This window comes from Nerophis ophidion, linkage group LG29, assembly GCF_033978795.1.
Source record: "Nerophis ophidion isolate RoL-2023_Sa linkage group LG29, RoL_Noph_v1.0, whole genome shotgun sequence".
NCBI classification, from domain to species: Eukaryota; Metazoa; Chordata; class Actinopteri; order Syngnathiformes; family Syngnathidae; genus Nerophis; species Nerophis ophidion.
In genome coordinates this window covers 10,398,329-10,421,487 of record NC_084639.1, presented here as the reverse complement: position 1 = coordinate 10,421,487, position 23,159 = coordinate 10,398,329, and the positions used below count along the sequence as shown (strand labels likewise).

Genomic DNA, 23,159 nt, shown 5'->3' with positions numbered 1-23,159 from the left:
CTGAAGCTATTGACGCTATTCATAGCCATAGCATGGCCGAATAGCGACCTTATCATCGCCGGTAAAATGTGTGGACCAAACGATCAGGACTTTCGCATCTTGTGACACTGGAGCAACTTAAATCCGTCGATTGGCAAGTGGTTTTTTTGCATTAAATGTGGGTGGAAGGAAACGTAATATAGTTGCAAATGCATCTACAGGTTATCCATACATCTCTGTGCCATGTCTGCTTTAGCACCGCCGGTAAATAGCATGTTAGCATCGATTAGCGTAGCATATTAGCATCGATTAGCTGGTAGTCAACATCAACAAAACTCACCTTTGTGATTTCATTGACTATCATTGCAAATGCATCTGCAGGTTATCCATACATCTCTGTGCCATGTCTGTCTTAGCATCGCCGGTAAATAGCATGTTAGCATCAATTAGCGTAGCATGTTACATCGATCGGCTGGCAGTCACGCCGCGACCAAATATATCTGATTAGCACATAAGTCAACATCAACTAAACTCACCTTTGTGATTTAGTTGACTTGTTGCGAATGCATCTGCAGGTTATCCATACATCTCTGTGCCATGTCTGCCTTAGCACCGCCGGTAAATAGCATGTTAGCATCGATTAGCGTAGCATGTTAGCATCGATTACCTGGCAGTCACGCCGCGACCAAATACATCTGATTAGCACATAAGTCAACATCAACTAAACTCACCTTTGTGATTTAGTTGACTTGTTGCGAATGCATCTGCAGGTTATCCATACATCTCTGTGCCATGTCTGCCTTAGCACCGCCGGTAAATAGCATGTTAGCATCGATTAGCCTAGCATGTTAGCATCGATTACCTGGCAGTCACGCCGCGACCAAATACATCTGATTAGCACATAAGTCAACAACATCAACAAAACTCACCTTTGTGATTTCATTGACTTTATCGTTGCAAATGCATCTGCAGGTTATCCATACATCTTTGTGCCATGTCTGTCATCGCCGGTAAAATGTGCAGACACTCCGTCAGATTCAATGGGGGTCTGGCGGCAGACACTTTCGCATCTTCGGGCCAGTGGTGCAACTTGAATCCCTCCCTGTTAGTGTTGTTACACCCTCTGACAACACACCGACGAGGCATGATGTCTCCAAGGTTCCAAAAAATAGTTGAAAAAACGGAAAATAACAGAGCTGAGACCCGGTGTTTGTAATGTGTTGAAAATGAAAGTGGCGGCTGTATTACTTCGGAGACGTCACGTTCTGACGTCATCACCACATGAGCGATAAACAGAAAGGCGTTTTATTCGCCAAAATTGGAAATCGGTTAAAAAAATGTATGGTCTATTTTCCTGCACCATCAAGGTATATATTGACGCTTACATAGGTCTGGTGATAATGTTCCCCTTTAAATGCATGAGTAATAAAAGTGTCCTTTGTGTGATACTCCCCAGGTGGTTCAAGCTCCACTCGAAAGCCGGGCGAAAGGAAAAGGAACGCGGCGAACTGCAGCTGACGGTCCAGTTCACCCGCAACAACATGACCGCCAGCATGTTCGACCTGACCGCCAAGGACGAGCGCCGCTCCGCTTTCGGCAAGCTGAAGGACCGCGTCACGGGGAGGAAGCGGCCGGATGTGGAGTCTTCCTCGGCCATCGTGCCGGGCCGCTACGCCGCCCTCTCGGCGTCCACGGGTCCGCAGGCCCCCGGGGACGACGGCGGCGGCGCGGCTCCGAAGCAACAGAACGCGGATATAACTGAGGACAAAAGAAGCAAGATGAAAGATTTCTTCAAAGGGAAGCTGAGGAAGTCATCCGACACCAGGTCGTGTTCTTCCTTGGCCTCGGACAGCAGCGCCTCTTCCGTGGCCAGCGACGCCCTCGGCCCTCCGCCCGTCTTAGGCCTGCTCTCAGACCTCCCCAGCTCGCCCATCTACAGTACCGTAACAAGAGTGGACGCACACTACGGAGAACGAGATCTGACGAAAACAGGTAGTTGTTTTTACACAGAGCACTGATTGGTCCATCAGTTAGGACTTGGGTCGGCAACCCAAAATGTTGAAAGAGCCATATTGGACCAAAAATACAAAAAAACTAGGCTGCAAAAAAATAAAATCCTTATATAAGTCTTATAATGAAGGCAACACGTGATGTGTCTATATTAGCTATTAAAGGCCTACTGAAACCCACTACTACCGACCACGCACTCTGATAGTTTATAGAATCAATGATGAAATATTAACATTGCAACACATGCCAATACGGCCTTTTTAGTTTACTAAAATGCAATTTTAAATTTCACGCGGAAGCATCATGCTAAAAAGTCGCGGTATGATGACGCGTGCGTGTGACGTCACGCATCGTAGAGGACATTTTGGTCCAGCACCGTTCACAGCTACAAGTCGTCTCTTTTCATCGCATAATTTCACAGTATTATGGACATCTCTGTTGCTGAATCTTTTGCAATTTCTTCAATTAATGATGGAGACGTCAAAGAAGAAAGATGTAGGTGGGAAGAGGTGTATTGCGGCCGCCTTTAGCAACACAAACACAGCCGGTGTTTCCTTGTTTACATTCCCGAAAGATGACGGTGAAGCTTTACTATGGAACAGAGCGGTCAAGCGAACATGGTACCCTATCACAGAAAATGAGAAAATGGTGGTAATAAGTCGGCTCTTACCGAAGACATGAGCGGAGAGCTTGCGTCGTTCCTCCTGCACCTGTCAAAGAGGCAGCTGCGGACTCTCTTGCCTCCTCCCACCGGCCGCCCTCTACCGTCGGATGCTTCCACCGTGGAGGAGGGAAAATAAAAAAATTCCAGCCCGGCCTCACCGACTGCCTTTGCCTCGTCGAGAAACATGGCTTCCCTCTGAGACACTGGCGGTCACCACACCCGTGGCCACACCCCTCCGACTTTCAGGTTGTACAGGTACGACTATATAATCTCACTAAAACACTAGTAACACAATAAGCTGATAAGGGATTTTCCAGAATTATCCTAGTTAATTTGTCTAATAACATCCGAATCGCTCTGCCGTCTATTTTTTTTTTTCTAGTCCTTCACTCTCACTTTCCTCATCCACAAATCTTTCATCTTCGCTCAAATTAATGAGGAAATCGTTGCTTTCTCTGTCCGAATCGCTCTCGCTGCTGGTGGCCATGATTGTAAACAATGTTCAGATGTGAGGAGCTCTACAACCCGTGACGTCACGTGCACATCGTCTGCTACTTCCGGTACAGGCAAGGCTTTTTTATTAGCGACCAAAAGTTGCGAACTTTATCGTCGATGTTCTCTACTAAATCCTTTCAGCAAAAATATGGCAATATCGCGAAATGATCAAGTATGACACATAGAATGGACCTGCATTCCACGTTTAAATAAGAAAATCTCATTTCAGTAGGCCTTTAAAATCCTTATATAAGTCTTTTAATGAAGGCAAAACATGATGTAAGTGTCTATATTAGCTATTAACTATCAAAATGACTACATGTCGCAGGCTGACTCAAATCTTCGCTGATAGAAATGTTGAAATGTAATATTTATTCTACACATTCGACACTTCTCAGAGGGTGAGATAACTCCTGGAAATGACTGTCTTAGACTGACCAGACGGTATAGATGTGTGTGTCCAAGTTAAAGGAAACAGCAGGCCGTCTTCATCTAATGGATTTTTTTACAATCTCTGCAACCTGGGTAACGTTTGCTGTGGTCTGGAACAACATGGCGCACCAACAACTATCAGAAATGCAGCCAATATTACATACAGATAATGTGTCATGAGACATGCAAATATAAATTAAATAGACAGAGAATCAAATGAGCTCAAATATAGCTACAAACGAGGCATAATATGCAATATGTACATACAGCTAGCCTAAATAGCATGTTAGCATGGATCAGCTTGCAGTCATGCCCTGTCCAAATATGCCTGATTAGCACTCCACACAAGTCAATAACATCAACAAAGCTCACCATTCACAGCACAGCATAAAACATTTAGTGGACAAAATGAGACAAAAGATTGGCATAAAACTTGTGGCAGCGTCAGAGAAAGTTAGACATGTAAACAAACCATGGTGACTTCAAGGACCGCCAAAAGTAGTTGGACTAAACAGCGCTCGCCAAATACTCTCATCAAGCTGGGTAACGTTTGCTGTGGTCTGGAACAACATGGCGCACAGAGCAACTATCAGAAATGTAGGCAATTTACATACAGGTAATGTGTCATGAGACACGGGAATATAAATACACAGAGGACATAAGTAAAGGAAATTAAATGAGCTCAAATATACCTGCAAACGAGGCATAATGATGCAATATTTACATACAGCCAGCCTAAATAGCATGTTAGCATGGATTAGGTGGCAAATACGCCTGATTAGCGCTCGGGAATCATTTTTGGTGATTTAACCCCCAATTCCAACCATTGATGCTGAGTGCCAAGCAGGGAGGTAATGGGTCCCATTTTTATAGTCTTAGGTATGACTCGGTCGGGGTTTGAACTCACAACCTACCGATCTCAGGGAGGACACTCTAAAAGAGAAAAGAGATATATTGAAACTCTGTTCTAGTATTTGTTTTCTGTTTGAAGACTGAAACATTAGCTGCTAAAGCTGCGGATGACTAGCTGCGAAAGCTACAAGACAAAAGTGATTCTGAAAAACCGTTGTCAGTTTTACACTGTGTCCACTTCAGGTTGAACATTTGTAACACTGTTACATTGTAGCATCAGCCTGCTGAACCCAAGCTCAAAGAAAACATTTTAAAATTGGGGACTCCTGTTCTCCCTCAAAGACTAAGTACTGTACCTGGAATATTTTAAATTGTTCTAACCCAGGGGTCACCAACGGCGCGGGCACCAGGTAGCCCGTAAGGACCAGATGAGTAGCCCGCTGCCCTGTTCTAAAAATAGCTCAAATAGCAGCACTTACCAGTCAGCTGACTCTATTTTTTAAATTTTATTTATTTACTAGCAAGCTGGTCTCGCTTTGCTCGACATTTTTAATTCTAAGAGAGACAAAACTCAAATAGAATTTGAAAATCCAAGAAAATATTTTAAAAACTTGGTCTTCACTTGTTTAAATAAATTTCATTTATTTTTTTACTTTGCTTCTTATAACTTTCAGAAAGACAATTTTAGAGAAAAAAAACAACCTTAAAAATGATTTTAGGATTTTTAAACACATATACCTTTTTACCTTTTAAATTCATTCCTCTTCTTTCCTGACAATTAAATCAATGTTCAAGTAAATTTATTGTTTTTATTGTAAATAATAATAAATACATTTTAATTTAATTCTTCATTTTAGCTTCTGTTTTTTCGACGAAGAATATTTGTGAAATATTTCTTCAAACTTATGATTAAAATTCAAATAAATTATTCTGGCAAATCTAGAAAATCTGTAGAATCAAATTTAAATCTTATTTCAAAGTCTTTTGAATTTCTTTTACAATTTTTGTTCTGGAAAATCTAGAAGAAATAATGATTCGTCTTTGTTAGAAATATAGTTTGGTCCAATTTGTTATATATTCTAACAAAGTGCAGATTGGATTTTAACCTATTTAAAACATGTCATCAAAATTGGAAAATTAATCTTAATCAGGAAAAATTACTAATGATGTTCCATAAAATATTTTTTTTATTTTTTTCAAAAAGATTCAAGCTAGTTTTTTTCTTCTTTTTTTGGGGGGTTAAATTTATGAATTTTAATAAGTCGAAATTGAAGATAAACTATGTTTCAAAATAACATTTTCATTTTTTTCGTGTTTTCTCCTCTTTTAAACGTTCAATTAAGTGTTTTTTTCATCATTTATTCTCTACAAAAAACCTTCCGTAAGAGGAAAAAAAATGTACGACGGAATGACAGACAGAAATACCCATTTTTTTTATATACATGGATTTATTTATTAAAGGTAAATTGAGCAAATTAGCTATTTCTGGCAATTTATTTAAGTGTGTATCAAACTGGTAGCCCTTCGCATTAATCAGTACCCAAGAAGTAGCTCTTGGTTTCAAAAAGGTTGGTGACCCCTGTTCTAAACACTTGCTTTCCCTCCACAGTGCTCACCTCCCAGCATGCCACAAAGGTTCTGACCCACAAGAGAGCCTTCAGCGATGAAGCTAGCAAGATCACAACATCTGCCCCAAAGACAAACCCCACCGTGGAGTCCCTCAAAGGCCAAAGTATGACCCAGTCCAAGTCTTCCTTGTGTATAAATGGCAGCCATGTGTACGACTCGGAGCCGTCGACTTTGAAAAGTTTCGGGGCCCTGCCGTCCAAGTTGGTCTTGTCAGAAAAAAGCTCCCCACTGTCCCGTTCCCTACAGAACCTCACCAAGCGGAGCGATGACAAAGGTTTCTTTAGCGAAGGTAGACGATGGTCATTTGACAAGATGAAGAAAGAGGTAAAGGAGGAAGAACAGGAGGTTTGGCCAGCTGGGATAGAAGATCGTCCTGAGCAGGCAGCAGCACCAATCCTCCCCTGTGCTGCAGATTCTTCCGACAAAGGTTGGAAGCTAAGAAAAACGTTATTTTCCGGTGGTAGGAGCGATTCTCTCCCTGCAAAAGCGAATGGAAATCAGGCAGGATCCACCTCCGAAGGGAGGCTCAGAGGCTGGTTCGGCTCCTCGGAATCCCAGAACAAGCCAAGGTGAGTCAGTGGGTAGGTCTGGGCTCCCATCAAGTTTGTTTAAAGCTCCTTCCATCCAGGCTCGTCCCAGTTCGGGTTAATAGCTCATGCGTCTTTTCATTCCACAACCAGGCTGCCACCAAATCACACCTTAGTTTCCACACGCTTCCCAAATTGATATGAGTTTAGACAAATGGTTTTTCTTCATGCTTAATTATTTTGCAAATCCGCTTTGCTTCTTTTGATTTTAATTTCACGCCTGATTTTCGAGATTGTATCATTCGGCCAGCTTTGTGTCTCGAAAGCATAAAGTTAGGCAAGCACTGACGTCAGCTGATATTTTGGTGACTGTGTTTGGGTCGCTGGCGCATGTTTGACTAAGAGGACCACTGTGACCTCTTTTCCTCTACAGGCTGGAAGTTTCTCCCAAGGTAGAAAACACCTCAGCTATATCCCTTCCCATCCTGCCTCATTCCTCACCCTCTAACTACCACACTGGGGGCCACTGCTCGCCTGTTAATCAGAGTCACACCCATCCCATGACCCCTCCATCGACTCCCATTTCCCCTTCCAACCCTTTCTTTGAGGAGATGCAAAGGTCCCCACCTTTTGCACATACCTCGTCACCCTTTCTTCCCACCTCTCAACCCTCTGGCCACCACACCCCAAGTCCCATTCAAGGTTCTAGCAGCATGGCCTCCATCAAACGGGAACGTCCCAGGCCCGTTGCAAGACAAATATCATTGCCCGAGTTTTTATCCAGATCGGCAACACCAAAGTCCTCCACGTCTGAGAGCGCACAGGAATGGGAGGACTCGTTTGACACATTTGCCTCAGGCAGGCTAAACTCCCCGAAAAGCAATCCCCCTCTGACGCAAGAGAGGACCACTCCAGCATCCAGTCCGACTTGGGCAGCAAACAGCAATCACTCACAAGAGCGGCAAATTCACCTAGAGGAACCGCCGCCGTTACCACCAAGGAGACCGGTAAGAACTCTGATGAATGAGGTATACTCTGATGGCTGGCTCCACAGAGGCCAAGAGTTAGCAGTCCACAAAGAAGCCCGCTTGCTCTCCCAGACTGGAGTGGCGTCACTGCAACACGGGAAAGAGGCAGAGTACAAGACACTTGAATTGAGTGTTTCACCTGACAGCGAGACTTCATCTTTCCTCAAAGTTAACTCTCAACCTTGCATGATTCCTTCACCAAAATTCACATCCGAAGAAACGCTACAGAAGTCCAAGTACGAACCTCTGGAAGACAACAGTGACTTCTGGGGGGGCATGCTGTTTGAGCAAGACTTATACAGGCGAGCTTGCCAGGGAAGGGTTGCACAGCCCACTTTCCCAGCGTGTAACAACACAGGGCTTAGGAATCTTGTCGATTGTGAGACATCTGAAGCTCACCTTTTGAGGAAGTCGTCTGATTCTCCCCCAACGTCGGATTCAAAGACTGGTAGGGCTCTGCCGTTGATTGAGCCTACAGAGTCTTCCATTATGAGTCAAACTGCATGCATGAACAATAATACGACTTTTTCACCAAACTTAGGAGATCTGAACATGAATGCGCGCAATTATGACATCTGCTTTATTGATTCAGACGGCTCTTCTCAGTCAGAGGAAGTTGATCTAGTCAAACGCCCAGCTGTGGTAAGTAGGACTGGTCCACAAAATTCCCCAATTGTACTTTACCACAAGACCACACTGGGGGATGCATTCACATCAAAAGACACAGGCATACTCGAGAGGGAGTCATGCTTAGAAATAGCCACACAGTGTAACAAAACCTGCAAAGTCACTCCAGTTTGCCAGGAATTTCCAGATGAGACAAATAATGCTGAATCCCAGAAGCATCTGATAACACATGAACTTGATTTTGGAATTAATTCCAGTGACGACAGAACTGAGGAGACCAAAAATGACTGCGACGACAACGGAAACCCTGCGGCTGAGACGGCATTGTGTCCTCGGGTGGTTAGTGCGCGTGTTAGACCTAAAGGAATGTCAAGAGTCAGCAGCAGAACTGATCTTGGTCCATTTTCTTTGCTCGTTAAGGAAGGTCCGGCTTCCTATCAACCCATTAAATCATCTCTATCCTCCAATGAGGAATTGGATAGCTTGAATAAAACCCCAGAAATACATTCAAACAGCAATCTTTTAATGGGAGACTTTGAGACAGGAAAACCCTCTGAGACAACATTTCAAATCCTTCATGCCAAAGTAGCCCCTCAATTGAAAAGCCCTCCAGAAACTGGGAAGTGTTCTTCGCCCACCTCATTGGCTTATCCACCTGTTAACCTCCCCCCGTCCCCTGCCTGTTGCCCCTCCATACATCCCTCAGGCAGGTCTCTGACTGTGAGCCCCTACACATCCTCCACTATCGAGCAGCCTCAGGCCGATGCACGGCACTCACTTTTGCCTGAGGAGACTCAGCCAGCTTGCAACCTGCCCCTGCACCAGGAGAGCAGGTGAGAGTACTCACACTGGGAATCACATGCAGCTATCGCGACATCAATAACAATTAGTCCGAGTCCAGACACTAAAATGACATGTTTGTTTTCATTTCTGCACTGTTTGCCTGTCTTGTTTGCTGCCCGATGTTTTCACATTGTCCTAAGTTCTGCCGTCTGGTGTTCACTATTTCACATTTATGGTTTTTTCATGTCATGTTTGGGTTCTTCAGGCTGGCTCCATTGGTGCTCATTTCCTGTATAGTAGCCGAATATATGACTCCAGTTTTGTTTTTCTTTATGCGTCTGTGATCCATTCATCCCAAATTTGGGCCTACGTCTGAATCTAAACGGAGCTTTTGTCATTTTCTTTGCGTTGTGCTTTCCCTTGTTTTCTTGCAACCTGGTCAGGGTTCCCCAAACCTTTTCAGCTCAAGATCCGAATTAGAAACTAAGTTTCTCACTAAATCAGGGGTGTCCTGATCAGATATTGATATTGGTCCAATATCCGCAAAAAAAAACCCATATTGGATGGTTTCGATGAACTTAGTTTCTCACTAAACTAGGGGTGTCCCGATCCGATATTGATATTGGTCCAATATCAGCAAAAAAACAAGTATTGGATGATTTCAAAGAACTTAGTTTCTCACCAAACTAGGACTGTCCCGATCTGATATTGATATTGGTCCGATATCAACAAAAAAACAAGTATTGGAAGATTTCGATGAACTTAGTTTCTCACTAAAGAAGGGGTGTCCCGATCCGATATTGGTCCAATATCAGCAAAAAAACAAGTATTGGATGATTTCAATGAACGTAGTTTCTCACTAAACTAGGGGTGTCCCGATCCGATATTGATATTGGTCCAATATCAGCAAAAAAACAATATTGGATGGTTTCAATTAACTTAGTTTCTCAGTAAACTAGGGGTGTCCCGATCTGATATTGATATTGGTCCAATATCATCAAAAAAAAAAACAGTATTGGATGGTTTCAATTAACTTAGTTTCTCACTAAACTAGGGGTGTCTCGATCCGATATTGATATTGGTCCAATATCAGCAAAAAAACAGTATTGGATGGTTTCAATTAACTTAGTTTCTCACTAAACTAGGGGTGTCCCGATCTGATATTGATATTGGTTAGATATCAGCAAAAAAAAACAATATTGGATGTTTTCGATAAATAAATCAATCAATCAATCAATGTTTACTTATATAGCCCTAAATCACTAGTGTCTCAAAGGGCTGCACAAACCACCACGACATCCTCGGTAGGCCCACATAAGGGCAAGGAAAACTCACACCCAGTGGGACATCGGTGACAATAATGACTATGAGAACCTTAGAGAGGAGGAAAGCAATGGATGTCCAATATCAGCAAAAAAAACATATTGGATGATTTAGATTAACTTAGTTTCTCAGTAAACTAGGGGTGTCCCGATCTGATATTGATATTGGTCCGATATCAGCAAAAAAACAATATTGGAGGGTTTCGATGAACTTAGTTTCTCACTAAACTAGGGGTGTCCCGATCCGATATTGATATTGGTCCAATATCAGCAAAAAAAAAAACAGTATTGGATGGTTTCGATGAACTTAGTTTCTCACTAAACTAGGGGTGTCCCGATTCGATATTGATATTGGTCTAATATCAGCAAAAAAACAAGTATTGGATGATTTCAATGAACTTAGTTTCTCACTAAACTAGGGGTGTCCCGATCCGATATTGATATTGATCCGATATCAGCAAAAAAACAATATTGGATGGTTTCGATGAACTTAGTTTCTCACTAAACTAGGGGTGTCCCGATCCGATATTGATATTGGTCCAATATCAGCAAAAAAACAATATTGGATGGTTTCAATGAACTTAGTTTCTCACTAAACTAGGGGTGTCCCGATCTGATATTGATATTGGTCCGATATCAGCAAAAAAACAATACTGGATGATTTCATTCAACTTAGTTTCTCAGTAAACTAGGGGTGTCCCGATCCGCTATTGATATTGGTCCGGTATCAGCAAAAAAACAATATTGGATGGTTTCGATGAACTTAGTGTCTCACCAAACTAGGCGGTCCTGATCCGATATTGATATTGGTCCGATATCAGCAAAAAACAAGTATTGGATGACTTCGGCTTTCAACTAACATCTCAATTATAGGCAATGCAAGATTCGACCACAAAGCAATTCAAAGTGCTTTACAGAACATTACAAGAAGGCAAACATTAAATAACCGTGAACAAATTATAATTCCAATAAAATCAGAAAATGTAATCACCATAAAATCTTAATTCAAATCAAAATTAAAGAGTGTGGATAAAATACTTTCAGTTGTCATATGCACAGTGTGGTCATATTTACTGGTTCTAGTCAACACTCGAGCAGCAGCATTCTGGATGTACTGCAGCTGCTTAACCGCTCCGATACAAGTATCTAATTGTCCTCCAATAAACACATGAGGTTGGTCTTTTCTTGTATTTTAGTGAAGTCCTTGACAAAATGTATACATCTATACTGTAGGCTACTAAGAGCAAGCAGCTACACAACAGCTAAGCACCCAATAGCACATAAGCTAGACATACTTTAAACAATTTCTTAATCAAAAAATATTGCAGTTTAAAACGCGACATTTGTTAATATAAGCAAGAAGTGTTCTCCCTTACGCGTCAGGTGATGAAAACATTTCAAAAAGCTTAATTCCGCCGTAAGGTTAGTTTTTTTTTTTTATACCTGCCAGTAATTTAACTTTATCAAACCTTTTTTAAAATTCCGCACTACAAAATGATAAATGTTTGTGTCTGGTTCAAACACAGATGACATCTATTAATCAGACAAGAAGCAAGGAATCATGCAGAGACAGAGTTAAATTTAGCTCATGAGGAGAATGCATGGCGCTGCACACTTAGTCACAGTCTCGCCCTACGCTCTAAGGTTCAGCTCCCGCGTCCCTCTTTTTATTCAGAGTTCCATAGTCAACATCACTGAGGCCGCATCTAAAAGGAGTGGTCACATATATTATGCAAAGCAGGTCCAGGGCGCACAGTATGTGATGGAATGGGCTGGGGGCCTTGTGACTTTGCCTTGTCCTCGCTTTGTCTGCGTGTTGTCATCTTATTTTTGTTGAGGTCCTTGAAGTCTTTGGCTGTTAGCGGGCTAAAACAAAGACATACTTGCCAACCTTGAGACCTCCGATTTCGGGAGGTGTGGGGCGTGGTCGGGGGTGGGGCAGAGGCGTGGTTTGGGGGCGTGGTTGGGGTGGGGGGCGTGGTTAAGAGGAGAGTATATTTACAGCCAATATTTTTTAAATATTGGCTGTAATTAATATATATATATTAATATATATATATATATATAATTCATATATATATGTATGAAATACTTCACATTTGGTGAATTCTAGCTATATATATTCATTTTATTATATATATAAATAAAATAAATAGTTGAATTTCAGACGGCACCTATCAAATACACAGTAATAAAAACACAGTTGTTCTACTAACTGTACTGTGCTTGCTGGGTACTAAAAAAACAACAATACTTACATTTCACTATTTAAGTAACGTCACTTCCGAGTTTCCGGAAGATGGCGCCAGTATGTGCTTTACCCTGCCGTCTCTCGCTGTCAGCTCTGTTCGTTCTTCTCCTCTCCCCCGCCACCTGCGCGCCGTGTGTCGGGCCCGACCTGGATTAGCTGCGCCCTTGGACGTGCTGGCCCCCGCCAGGTTCGGTCTTGTGAACGCAAGATCTTTGACAAAACGTTTATCCTGAAAGATTTCTTCACTTCCCGCGGGCGGCGGACTTGACTTCCTCTGTGTGACGGAAACATGGCCGAGAGCCGGTGAGTCCGCCCCACTTAATGAACTTCTGCCTCCGGAGTGTTCCTACTTTAATTCTCCGCGGTCGTCCGGTCGAAAAGGAGGAGGATTAGCAGTCGTTTTTAAAAATGACTTTAAATGCCGTCAGATCCGCCTGTAATCCTCCTTTTTAAGCTTCAAACTGTGCATGTTTGAGTTTGAGGGGGCGTGGCTTCCAGCTCCAGCTGAATTTCGGGAGATTTTCGGGAGAAAATCTCATCCGGGAGGTTTTCGGGAGAGGCGCTGAATTTCGGGAGTATCCCGGAAAATCCGGGAGGGTTGGCAAGTATGAAAAAAGATAACATCTGTGGCTGAGTCCACCCCTCAGAGAATAAGTTTTGTCCTTGCATAGATTAGAAAAAGTCTAACTTGAGCACAATAGCTAATAACTAAAGCAGCAGTCTGTAAGCATACTAAAGTTAGTGTGATAATATATACATAATTATTCTAACAGTTTGTACTATGATTCGTGCTGATATCGGATTGGGTTGATATCGTTATCAGCTGATAATCAGAGCTCCAATATTGGTATCTTATTGGACACCCCTATTAAAACCTATCATGTAATTCCATACCATGGACATAAGATGTACATAAACTTTAAAGGCCTACTGAAATGAGATTTTCTTATTTAAACGGGGATAGCAGGTCCATTCTATGTGTCATACTTGATCATTTCGCGATATTGCCATATTTTTGCTGAAAGGATTTATTTTAGAGAACATCGACGATAAAGTTCGCAACTTTTGGTGCTGATAAAAAATCTTTGCCTGTACCGGAAGTAGCAGACGATGTTCGTGTGACGTCACGGGTTGTGGAGCGCCTCACATCTTAACATTGTTTACAATCATGGCCACCAGCAGCGAGAGCGATTCGGACCGAGAAACGAAGATTTTCCCATTAATTTGAGCGAGGGTGAAAGATTTGTGGATGAGGAAGGTGAGAGTGAAGGACTAGAACAGGCGTGCCCATTACGTCGATCGCGAGCTACCAGTCGACCGCGGGGGGTGTGTCAGTCGATCTCGAGCCAGGCTTTTAAAAAAAATAGACCTAAAAATTAGTGATCATCAATCTTCACCAAGACGTCACTTAAATGACATTCACGGTACCGGAGGGTCTTGTGAGATGACGCTGGCTGCTGCCAGATCATTATTATTAAAATATGACCGAGAGGAAGGCGAGAAACACTTTTTATTTCAACAGAGTCTCGCGCCGTACCTTCCGTCAAAACTCTAAAGGCCGACTGCACATTTCCTATCTTCACAATAAGAGCCCTGCTTCATGCTGCCTGCGCTAACTAAATACAGAGTCTCGGAAAACTGGCGTGCACAAGCGATCCCTCAGAAAGCTGGTGTGCACATCACTTGAGCACGCCAGCTTTCCGAGACTCTTATTTTGTTAGCGCAGGCAGCATGAAGCAGGGCTTTTATTGTGAAGATAGGAAATGTGCAGTCGGCCTTTAGAGTTTTGACGGAAGGGACGGCGCGAAAGTCTGTTGAAATAAAAAGTGTTTCTCGCCTTCCTCTCTGTCATTTTTTCATAATAATGAACTGGCAGCAGCCAGCGTCATCTCACAAGACCCTCGGGTGCCAAGAATGTCAATCAAACAAGCTACGGAATTTGCCGCCAATGTTTTTCTTGTAAAGTGTATGGAAGCTGGATGAATTAGATGCCAAAAACCAACCACTTCCATGTGGTATTGTACAGAAAGGACAACTTTTTTCTCCTCCATTTGAAAATGTGGGCGTTATCATCATTACTGTCTGATTCCAATCAATGCAAGTCATCAGAATCAGGTAATACACCAACTTATATTCTTGTCTTCGTGAAAGAAAGACATCTATATGTGTTACACGTGCTTGTATTATCATTAAACACATTTAACTTGTTTACAAAAATGTCTCTTTCATAAATAAATAAATATAAATGATATATATAAATGAGGTAGATCCCCTCGAGTTGGTCAATTGAAAAGTAGCTCGCCTGCAGAAAAAGTGTGGGCACCCCTGGACTACAACATTTTAAAAAAGGCGAGGGCAGTGAGAGCGATTCAGATGTTATTAGACACATTTACTAGGATAATTCTGGAAAATCCCTTATCTGCTTATTGTGTTACTAGTATTTTAGTGAGATTATAAGGTCCTACCTGTACAACCTGAAGGTCGGCCCCGCACCTTTCTTCAGCACCAGTCGACTGGTGGTGGCGATGCCCATCTCTCCCCTTCGCAAGGGATCCTCTTCGAAACACGATCTTTCGAAATGATCGCTGCATAAAAGACTGTACTTTGTGCGTGTGGTCTAATCCAACTGTGTTCGCTTGTCCGCTCTGTTCCATATAAAGCTTCGGGAATGTAAACAATGAAACACCGGCTGTGCTAAAGGCGGCCGCAATACACCGCTTCCCACCGACAGCTTTCTTCTTTGACGTCTCTATTATTCATTTAACAAATTGCAAAAGATTCAGCAACACAGATGTCCATAATACTGTGGAATTATGCGATGAAAACAGACGACTTATTGCTCTAACAAAATGTCCTCTACAATGCGTGACGTCACGCGCACGCGTCCTCATACCGTGATGTTTTAGCACCATACTTCCGCGCGAAATTTAAAATTGCAATTTAGTAAACTAAAAATGTTAATATTTCATCATTGATATATAAACTATCAGACTGCGTGGTCGGTAGTTGTGGGTTTCAGTAGGCCTTTAAGCAACGCAGGAGACATGAACCAAAAAGTCAAGAATTTGTGTTTCCTGAGCAACTCACCATGCATTATATTGTCTAGTGAGGAACGAAGTGATTCATTCATCTATCCATGCTAACCTCTGTACCTTTTGTAGATCCCAGCCAGTGAAGCCTTTGAATCAGTCAGAGAAGAAGGAGAGCCGTTCGGTTCTGGATAAACTCAAATCCACCATCAGCCCGGGACGCGCTGCCCAGCAGGCGGCGACTGAGCAGGAGAAAATGGAGGTGAGGTGACGACAAAAAGCTAAACTATATTACATTTTCATCCGAGGCACTGTACTGGTATATTTGGATCTGTGCTAGAATGAAGCTAATTCTTAAGAGTTATACCTCAGTGTTGATGCCCAGACAGTCAAGTCATTAAAGTATCATAGTAACAGTCTTGGTCTGCTCGACTAATACCGGCACAGAAGCAAGGCACTACTATTCCAGACCTGGGCAAATTAAAGGCCTACTGAAATGAGATTTTCTTATTCAAACGGGGATAGCAGGTCCATTCTATGTGTCATACTTGATCATTTTGTGATATTGCCATATTTTTGCTGAAAGGATTTAGTAGAGAACATTGACGATAAAGTTTGCGACTTTTGGTCGCTAATAAAAAAGCCTTGCCTGTACCGGAAGTAGCAGATGATGTGCGCGTGACGTCACGGGTTGTAGGGCTCCTCACATCCTCACATTGTTTATAATCATAGCCTCCATCAGCAAGAGCTATTCGGACCAAGAAAGCGACGATTTCCCCATTAATTTGAGCGAAGATGAAAGATTCGTGGATGAGGATTGTGAGAGTGAAGCATAAAAAAAATAAAAATTAAAAAAGCGACTGCTCCAGGCGGCGGCAGTGGGAGCGTTTCAGATGTAATTAGACACATTTACTAGGATAATTCTGGAAGATCCCTTATCTGCTTATTGTTTTAATAGTGTTTTAGTAAGATTATAAAGACATACCTGAAAGTCGAATGGCTGTAGTGAACGCCAGTGTCTCTGAGAGAAGCCGATGGAGGAGCCAAGATTACAGCTGCCTTTTTGAGCTGCAGGAGGAAGTCTGATAATCCACTGAAGTCTCCGGTAAGAGCCGACTTAATATCACAATTTTCCCATCCAAAAACTTGCTGGTTGACGTAGAGAAACATGTTCGCTTGACCGCTCTGTGTTAAAGCTTCACAACGAACAAAGAAACACCGGCTGTGTTTCTTTTGCTAAAGGCAGCTGCAATCCACCGCTTTCCACCAACAGCATTCTTCTTTATAGCAGTGGTTCTTAACCTTATTGGAAGTACCGAACCCCACAAATTTCATATGTGCATTCACCGAACCCTTCCTTAGTGAAAAATAAAAAAATAAAGATTTTAAATTTAAGACAAAGTTTTGTTATGGTGCATAAAAATAGACATCTGCAAAACAGATGGAACATTAGAGGTAACATTGTTTGGGGGTTTCTAAAATACGCCGCTAGGGAGAAGTTTTTATTTACACGATGAGTTGGGTGTGTCGCCAAACCCCTGAGGCCGACTCACCGAACCCCGAGGGTTCGATTGAACCCAGGTTAAGAACCACTGCTTCATAGTCTCCATTATTAATTGAACAAATTGCAAAAGATTCAGCAACAAAGATGTCCAAATTACTGTGTAATTATGCGATAAAAAGAGACGACTTTTACCCGTAAGTGGTGCTGAGCTAATATGTCCCCTCCAACCCGAGACGTCACAAACACGCGTCATCATTCCGCGACGTTTTCAACAAGAAACTCCGCGGGAAATTTAAAATTGTAATTTAGTAAACTAAAAAGGCCGTATTGGCATGTGTTGCAATGTTAATATTTCATCATTGATATATAAACTGTCAGACTGCGTGGTCAGTAGTAGTGGGTTTCAGTAGGCCTTTAAGGCCCGGGGGCCACATGCTACTCGTTAAGCTTTTCAATCTGGCCCGCCAGACATTCCCAAATAATTTGTTTAAATCTTTAAGATTGAAAGTGTGATGTGCAGTCATGTTTTCTCATGACCGTAAGTCTTGAACTATACAAAGTATTTCAATGGGTTGAATCTGCGCTTATGGATGATGTACAAGTTACTATGGTAATCTAATTAGTTACTATGGTAATCTAATTAGTTACCATGGTAATCTACGTCACAGCAGCTCAGACGAGGCCCCAAGCAGTGTGGGCGGGAAGCGTTTCCTACGATGCGAAAGGAGCTTTTTACAACAAAGTTCTAAAGCTTAGTGATGTATCAGATATATCAGATTGTAGGTGGGTTTATTTTGTACTATTCTCGTTCATATTTTACTGTTTTTTGCGTTTCTCTTGATTGTAAAATATGTCGATCGAAAGTGGTCGGGACGTTCATATTTTGTCAATATTTAGTGTTTTATTGTTCATAGAAAAAGTTCAAATTCCATTTCGTGTTTTAAGGCGGTCTGTCATAGAGTTTTTAGCATTCAATCAGACATTATTGTGAAGTTTTGTATTAGTGTTCCTAAAAATGTGGCCCCCAGACACATTTTTTTCTCGAAATTTAAATGTGGCCGCCGAGTCAAAATAATTGCCCAGTCCTGCTCAATACAGTTGTGGTTAAAAGTTTCAATACACTTGTAAAGAACATGTCATGGCTGTCTTGAATTTCCAATAATTTCTACAACTCTTATTTTCTTGTGATAGAGTTATTGGAGCACATACTTGTTGGTCACAAAAAACATTCATGAAGTTCGGTTCTTTTATGAATTTATTAAGGGCCAAATCTGCTGGGTCAAAAGTATACATACAGCAATGTTAATATTTGGTTACATGTCCCTTGGGAAGTTTCACTACAATAAGGCGCTTTTGGTAGCCATCCACAACATTCTGGAAAGCTTCTGGTTGAAGTTTTGACCACTCTTTTGACAAAATTGGTGCAGTTCAGCTAAATTTGTTGGTTTTCTGCCATTGTCAGGTTCAAACACTGATGACATCTATTAAACAAGACAAAGGGCAAGGAATCAAACAGAGACATAATTAAATTTGGACTCAGATCTAAAGAGAGACATGGCCACTTTACACTTTGTACAGTCCTGCACCAAGCTCTGACAAAAAAGGTTTACGTCTCCTCTTTTATTTAGATATTCGATGTTTACGCAACAACACATGTCACAACAGAAATGGCGAGTATGTAAACAGTCATTGTTTTCGGTCACATTGAAGACCAAAGAAGAAGATGCCTCAGGCTTGGGCTCCTCCTGGATTCAGTTTCGGCAGGTGTTTGAGGACAATAGATAACCCCTCCCGTCTCATTCCAACGTACACAGCGGAATCTTCCAAGACTTTGATGGTGAAACAAAGACATCTCTCATCTTTTCACTGGAAACTCAGAAAGCAGAAAGTTTTTTTGATAATTTACATACAATTTTTCTGACAGCCATGGACTTGTTTCTTCAGCATTGTCCACACGTTTAAGTCAGGACTTTGGGAAGGCCATTCTAAAACCTTGATTCTAGCCTGATTTAGCCATTCCTTTACCACTTTTAACGTGTGTTTTGGGGTCATTGTCCTGTTAGAACACCCAACTGCGCCCAAGACTCATCCTCCAAGCTGATGATTTTAGGTTTTCCTGAATAATTTGGAGGTAATCCTCCTTTTTCATTGTCCTATTTACTCTGTGTAAAACACCAGTTCCATTGACAGCAAAACAGGCACAGAGCATAATACTACCACCACCATGCTTAACGGTAGGAGTGGTGTTCCTGGGATTATAGGTCTCACCTTTTCTCCTCCAAACATATTCAGTTAATCAATGATTATTTATATAGCCCTAAATCACTAATGTCTCAAAGGGCTGCACAAACCACAACACAAACCACCACGACATCCTCGATAGAGCCCACATGTGGGGTGGTGTAGCTCGGTTGGTAGAGCGGCCGTGCCAGCAACTTGAGGGTTGCAGGTTCGATCCCCGCTTCCGCCATCCTAGTCACTGCCGTTGTGTCTTTGGGCAAGACACTTTACCCACCTGCTCCCAGTGCCACCCACACTGGTTTAAATGTAAAAATTAGATATTGGGTTTCACTATGTAAAGCGCTTTGAGTCACTTTGAGAAAAGTGCTATATAAATATAATTCACTTCACTTCACACCCAGTGGGATTGTCGGTGACAATGATGACTATGAGAAACCTTGGAGAGGACCGCATGAGGCGTAAAATTATCAAATTTATTGTTCTTGTCAAAAGTCTAGATGCCGTATTTTGTACCAACTGTAATCTTTCAATGCTAGACATGGGGAGACCCGAAAATAATACGTTACAGTAATAGAGGCGAGACGTAACAAACGCATGGATAATGATCTCAGCGTCGTTAGTGGACAAAATGGAGCGAATTTTAGCGATATTACGGAGATGAGAGAAGGCCGTTTTAGTATTGTGGACCCTGGTTTAGTTCACAATCAATGACTGTGTGAGTACATAAGAGGTCAGCGACAAATATCCGTTCAATTAGGGAAACAACCTTTTTGGGGACCCAAGTTTTGATAAAAGCCAAAGACTTTGATGACAATTGCCCGTGTCCTCCCAACAGGAGCCGGCGGAGGACCGACGGGCCTTGTACCAGCACCTGACCAACATGGAGCTCATCTCCTTGCTGCTGCAGCAGGACAAGGACATGCGCGAGCAGCGGGCGGCGTCCGATCTTCAGCGCAGCCGGCTGGAGAAGTGCGAGGGCGAGCTGAAGAAGGTCAAGGCACAAGTCCGCGACCTGGAGGACTACATCGACAACCTGCTGCTGCGCATCATCGAGCAGACGCCGACGCTCCTGCAGGTGCGCTCCAGACACAAGTGAGAGCGGCGCCACTTCCGCCGCGTCCCCTCTTGTGTGGAAGTAGTCTTTAAAGACCGTCGGCCACAGACGACCGATACGGCCCTGTTCGGACATCCTCACACCAACATGCATGCAGCTAATACTAGTTTGACGCAGAGAAATAACCATCAAAGCTTCAATTAAAGGGGAACATTATCACAATTTCAGAAGGGTTAAAACCAATAAAAATCAGTTCCCAGTGGCTTATTTTATTTTTCGAAGTTTTTTTCAAAATTTTACCCGTCCCGGAATATCCCGAAAAAAGACTTTAAAGTGCCTGATTTTCGCTATCTGCGAAGCCACTGTCCATTTTCCTGTGACGTCATCCAGTGATTCCAATACAAACAAACATGGCGGATACCACAACAAAATATAGCGACATTAGGACTCGGATTTCAGCGGTTTAAGCGATTCAACAGATTACGCATGTATTGAAACGAATGGTTGGAGTATGGAGGCAGATAGCGAAAACGAAATTGAAGAAGAAACTGAAGCTATTGAGCGAATAGCTATTGAGGCTATTCAGCCATGTTTGCCTTAGCATCACCGGTAAAATGTGCAGACCAAACGATCAGAAGTTACGCATCTATTGACACTGGATCAACTTAAATCTGTCGATTGGTAAGTGTTTTTTTGGCATTAAATGTGGGCGGAAGGAAACGATGGATGCAAATACAACTACAAATGTACATACAGCTAGCCTAAATAGCAGGTTTTTTGATTGGTTGATTGATACTTTTATTAGTAGATTGCACAGTTCAGTACATATTCCGTACAATTGACCACTAAATGGTAACACCCGAATAAGTTTTTCAACTTGTTCAAGTCGGGGTCCACGTTAATCAATTCATGGTACAAATATATACTATCAACATAATACAGTCATCACACAGGTTAATCATCATAGTATGTACATTGAATTATTTACATTATTTACAATCCGGAGGGTGGGATGAGGAGCTTTGGTTGATATCAGTACTTCAGTCATCAACAATTGCATCAACAGAGAAATGTGGACATTGAAACAGTGTAGGTCTTATTTAGTAGGATATGTACAGCCAGCAGAGAACATAGTGAGTTCACATAGCATAAGAACAAGTATATACATTAGAAGTACATTTGAGTTGTTTATAATCCGGGGAGATGGGATGTGAATGTTAGCATCGATTAGCTTGCAGTCATGCCGCGACCAAATATGTCTGATTAGCACATAAGTCAATAACATCAACAAAACTCACCTTTGTGATTTCTTTGACTTTATCGTTGGAAATGCATCTGCTTTGAGTGTCGCAGGGTATCCATTCATCAGTGTGCCATGTTTGTCGTAGCATCGCCGGTAAAATGTGCGGACCAAAAGAGGGACTTTCGCATCTCTTGACACTGGAGCAACATAAATCCGTCGATTGGTAAGTGTTTGTTTGGCATTAAATGTGGGTGGAGGGAAAGGCTGGATGCAAATATAGCTACAAATGAGGCATAACAATGCAATATGTACATACAGCTAGCCTAAATAGCATGTTAGCATCGATTAGCACGACGTGCTAATCGATGCACATTCTACGTAAATCAACTGATCGTGTTGTTACACCCTCCGACAACACACCGACGAGGCATAATGTCTCAAAGGTACCGGAAATCAGTCGAAAAAACGGAAAATAACAGAGCTGATTTGACTTGCTGCATGTAATGTGGTGGAGAAAATGCCGTTGACTACCTAGGTGACGTCACGTTTTGACGTCATCGCTCCGAGAGCAAATAATAGAAAGGCGTTTAATTCGCCAAAATTCACCCATTTAGAGTTCGGAAATCGGTTAAAAAAAAAAAAAGGTCTTTTTTCTGCAACATCAAGGTATATATTGACGCTTACATAGGTCTGGTGATAATGTTCCCCTTTAAGCAGATGCTCATCATGCTTACTAGAAAAAGTCGTGGTAGTAATAAATTCCTATGCATATACAATATTATTTAATCATCACTATCAGAATACATGCAAATACTGACAGGCTAGCAAAAAAACTGTCTTACTAGTGCATACATTATATATTTTTTTCTAAATTATTTGCACTTTCCGAACAGTTTTGGGTTACTCAGCTGCTGGTTCTGGTCGCAGGCTAAACCCACCAAAATGTATTGCTACACAGTATTTTTTTTTACACTACTGTAGTTGAGTGCAGTTTGAGTTTATTTGGAACATGCATACATACAATACATCGCAATTTCCAGTTTCTCTATTCAACATATTCGAAAAGGAGTAGGAAGAAGCAGAGCTTATTTAATCCTACCCCTTTTCCTTTGCATAGCAGTTGTTCACTTCCTGTTCCCAATGTATTCATAATGCACTCCATAAGTAAAAACAATAAAAAATGAATAAATAATAATAAGTGAAGTTATATTTTGTATAGTGAGATAAGATTATCTTGACAATGATGGATGAGATTAATTCAGAATGTTTATTATGGTTCTTCTTCTTTGTACTTTGTAAACACTTTTAAAGGCCTACTGAAATGACATTTTTTTATTTAAACGGGGATAGCAGGTCCATGCTATGTGTCATACTTGATCATTTCGCGATATTGCCATATTTTTGCTTAAAGGATTTAGTAGAGAACATCCACGATAAAGTTTGCAACTTTCGGTCGCCCATAAAAAAGCATTGCCTTTACCGGAAGTAG

General features: G+C 41.9%; 1 protein-coding gene across 2 annotated transcripts in view; it reads left to right on the top strand.

Annotated features, from left to right (window-relative positions):
* The window catches only part of rab11fip5b (RAB11 family interacting protein 5b (class I)), a 36,104-nt gene extending 13,227 nt beyond the window's left edge, over positions 1-22,877 (top strand). Inside the window, exons 2-6 of one of the 2 annotated variants that reach the window (XM_061891714.1) lie at positions 1,436-1,971; positions 6,042-6,630; positions 7,022-9,076; positions 15,761-15,890; positions 20,209-22,877. In XM_061891714.1, coding sequence (XP_061747698.1) covers positions 1,436-1,971; positions 6,042-6,630; positions 7,022-9,076; positions 15,761-15,890; positions 20,209-20,469 — 3,571 coding nt within the window. In that variant the 3' untranslated portion in view covers positions 20,470-22,877. The remainder of the gene's footprint in view (positions 1-1,435; positions 1,972-6,041; positions 6,631-7,021; positions 9,077-15,760; positions 15,891-20,208) is intronic. The other variant, XM_061891715.1, reaches the window with a different exon arrangement.
* The last annotated feature ends 282 nt before the right edge of the window (positions 22,878-23,159 follow it).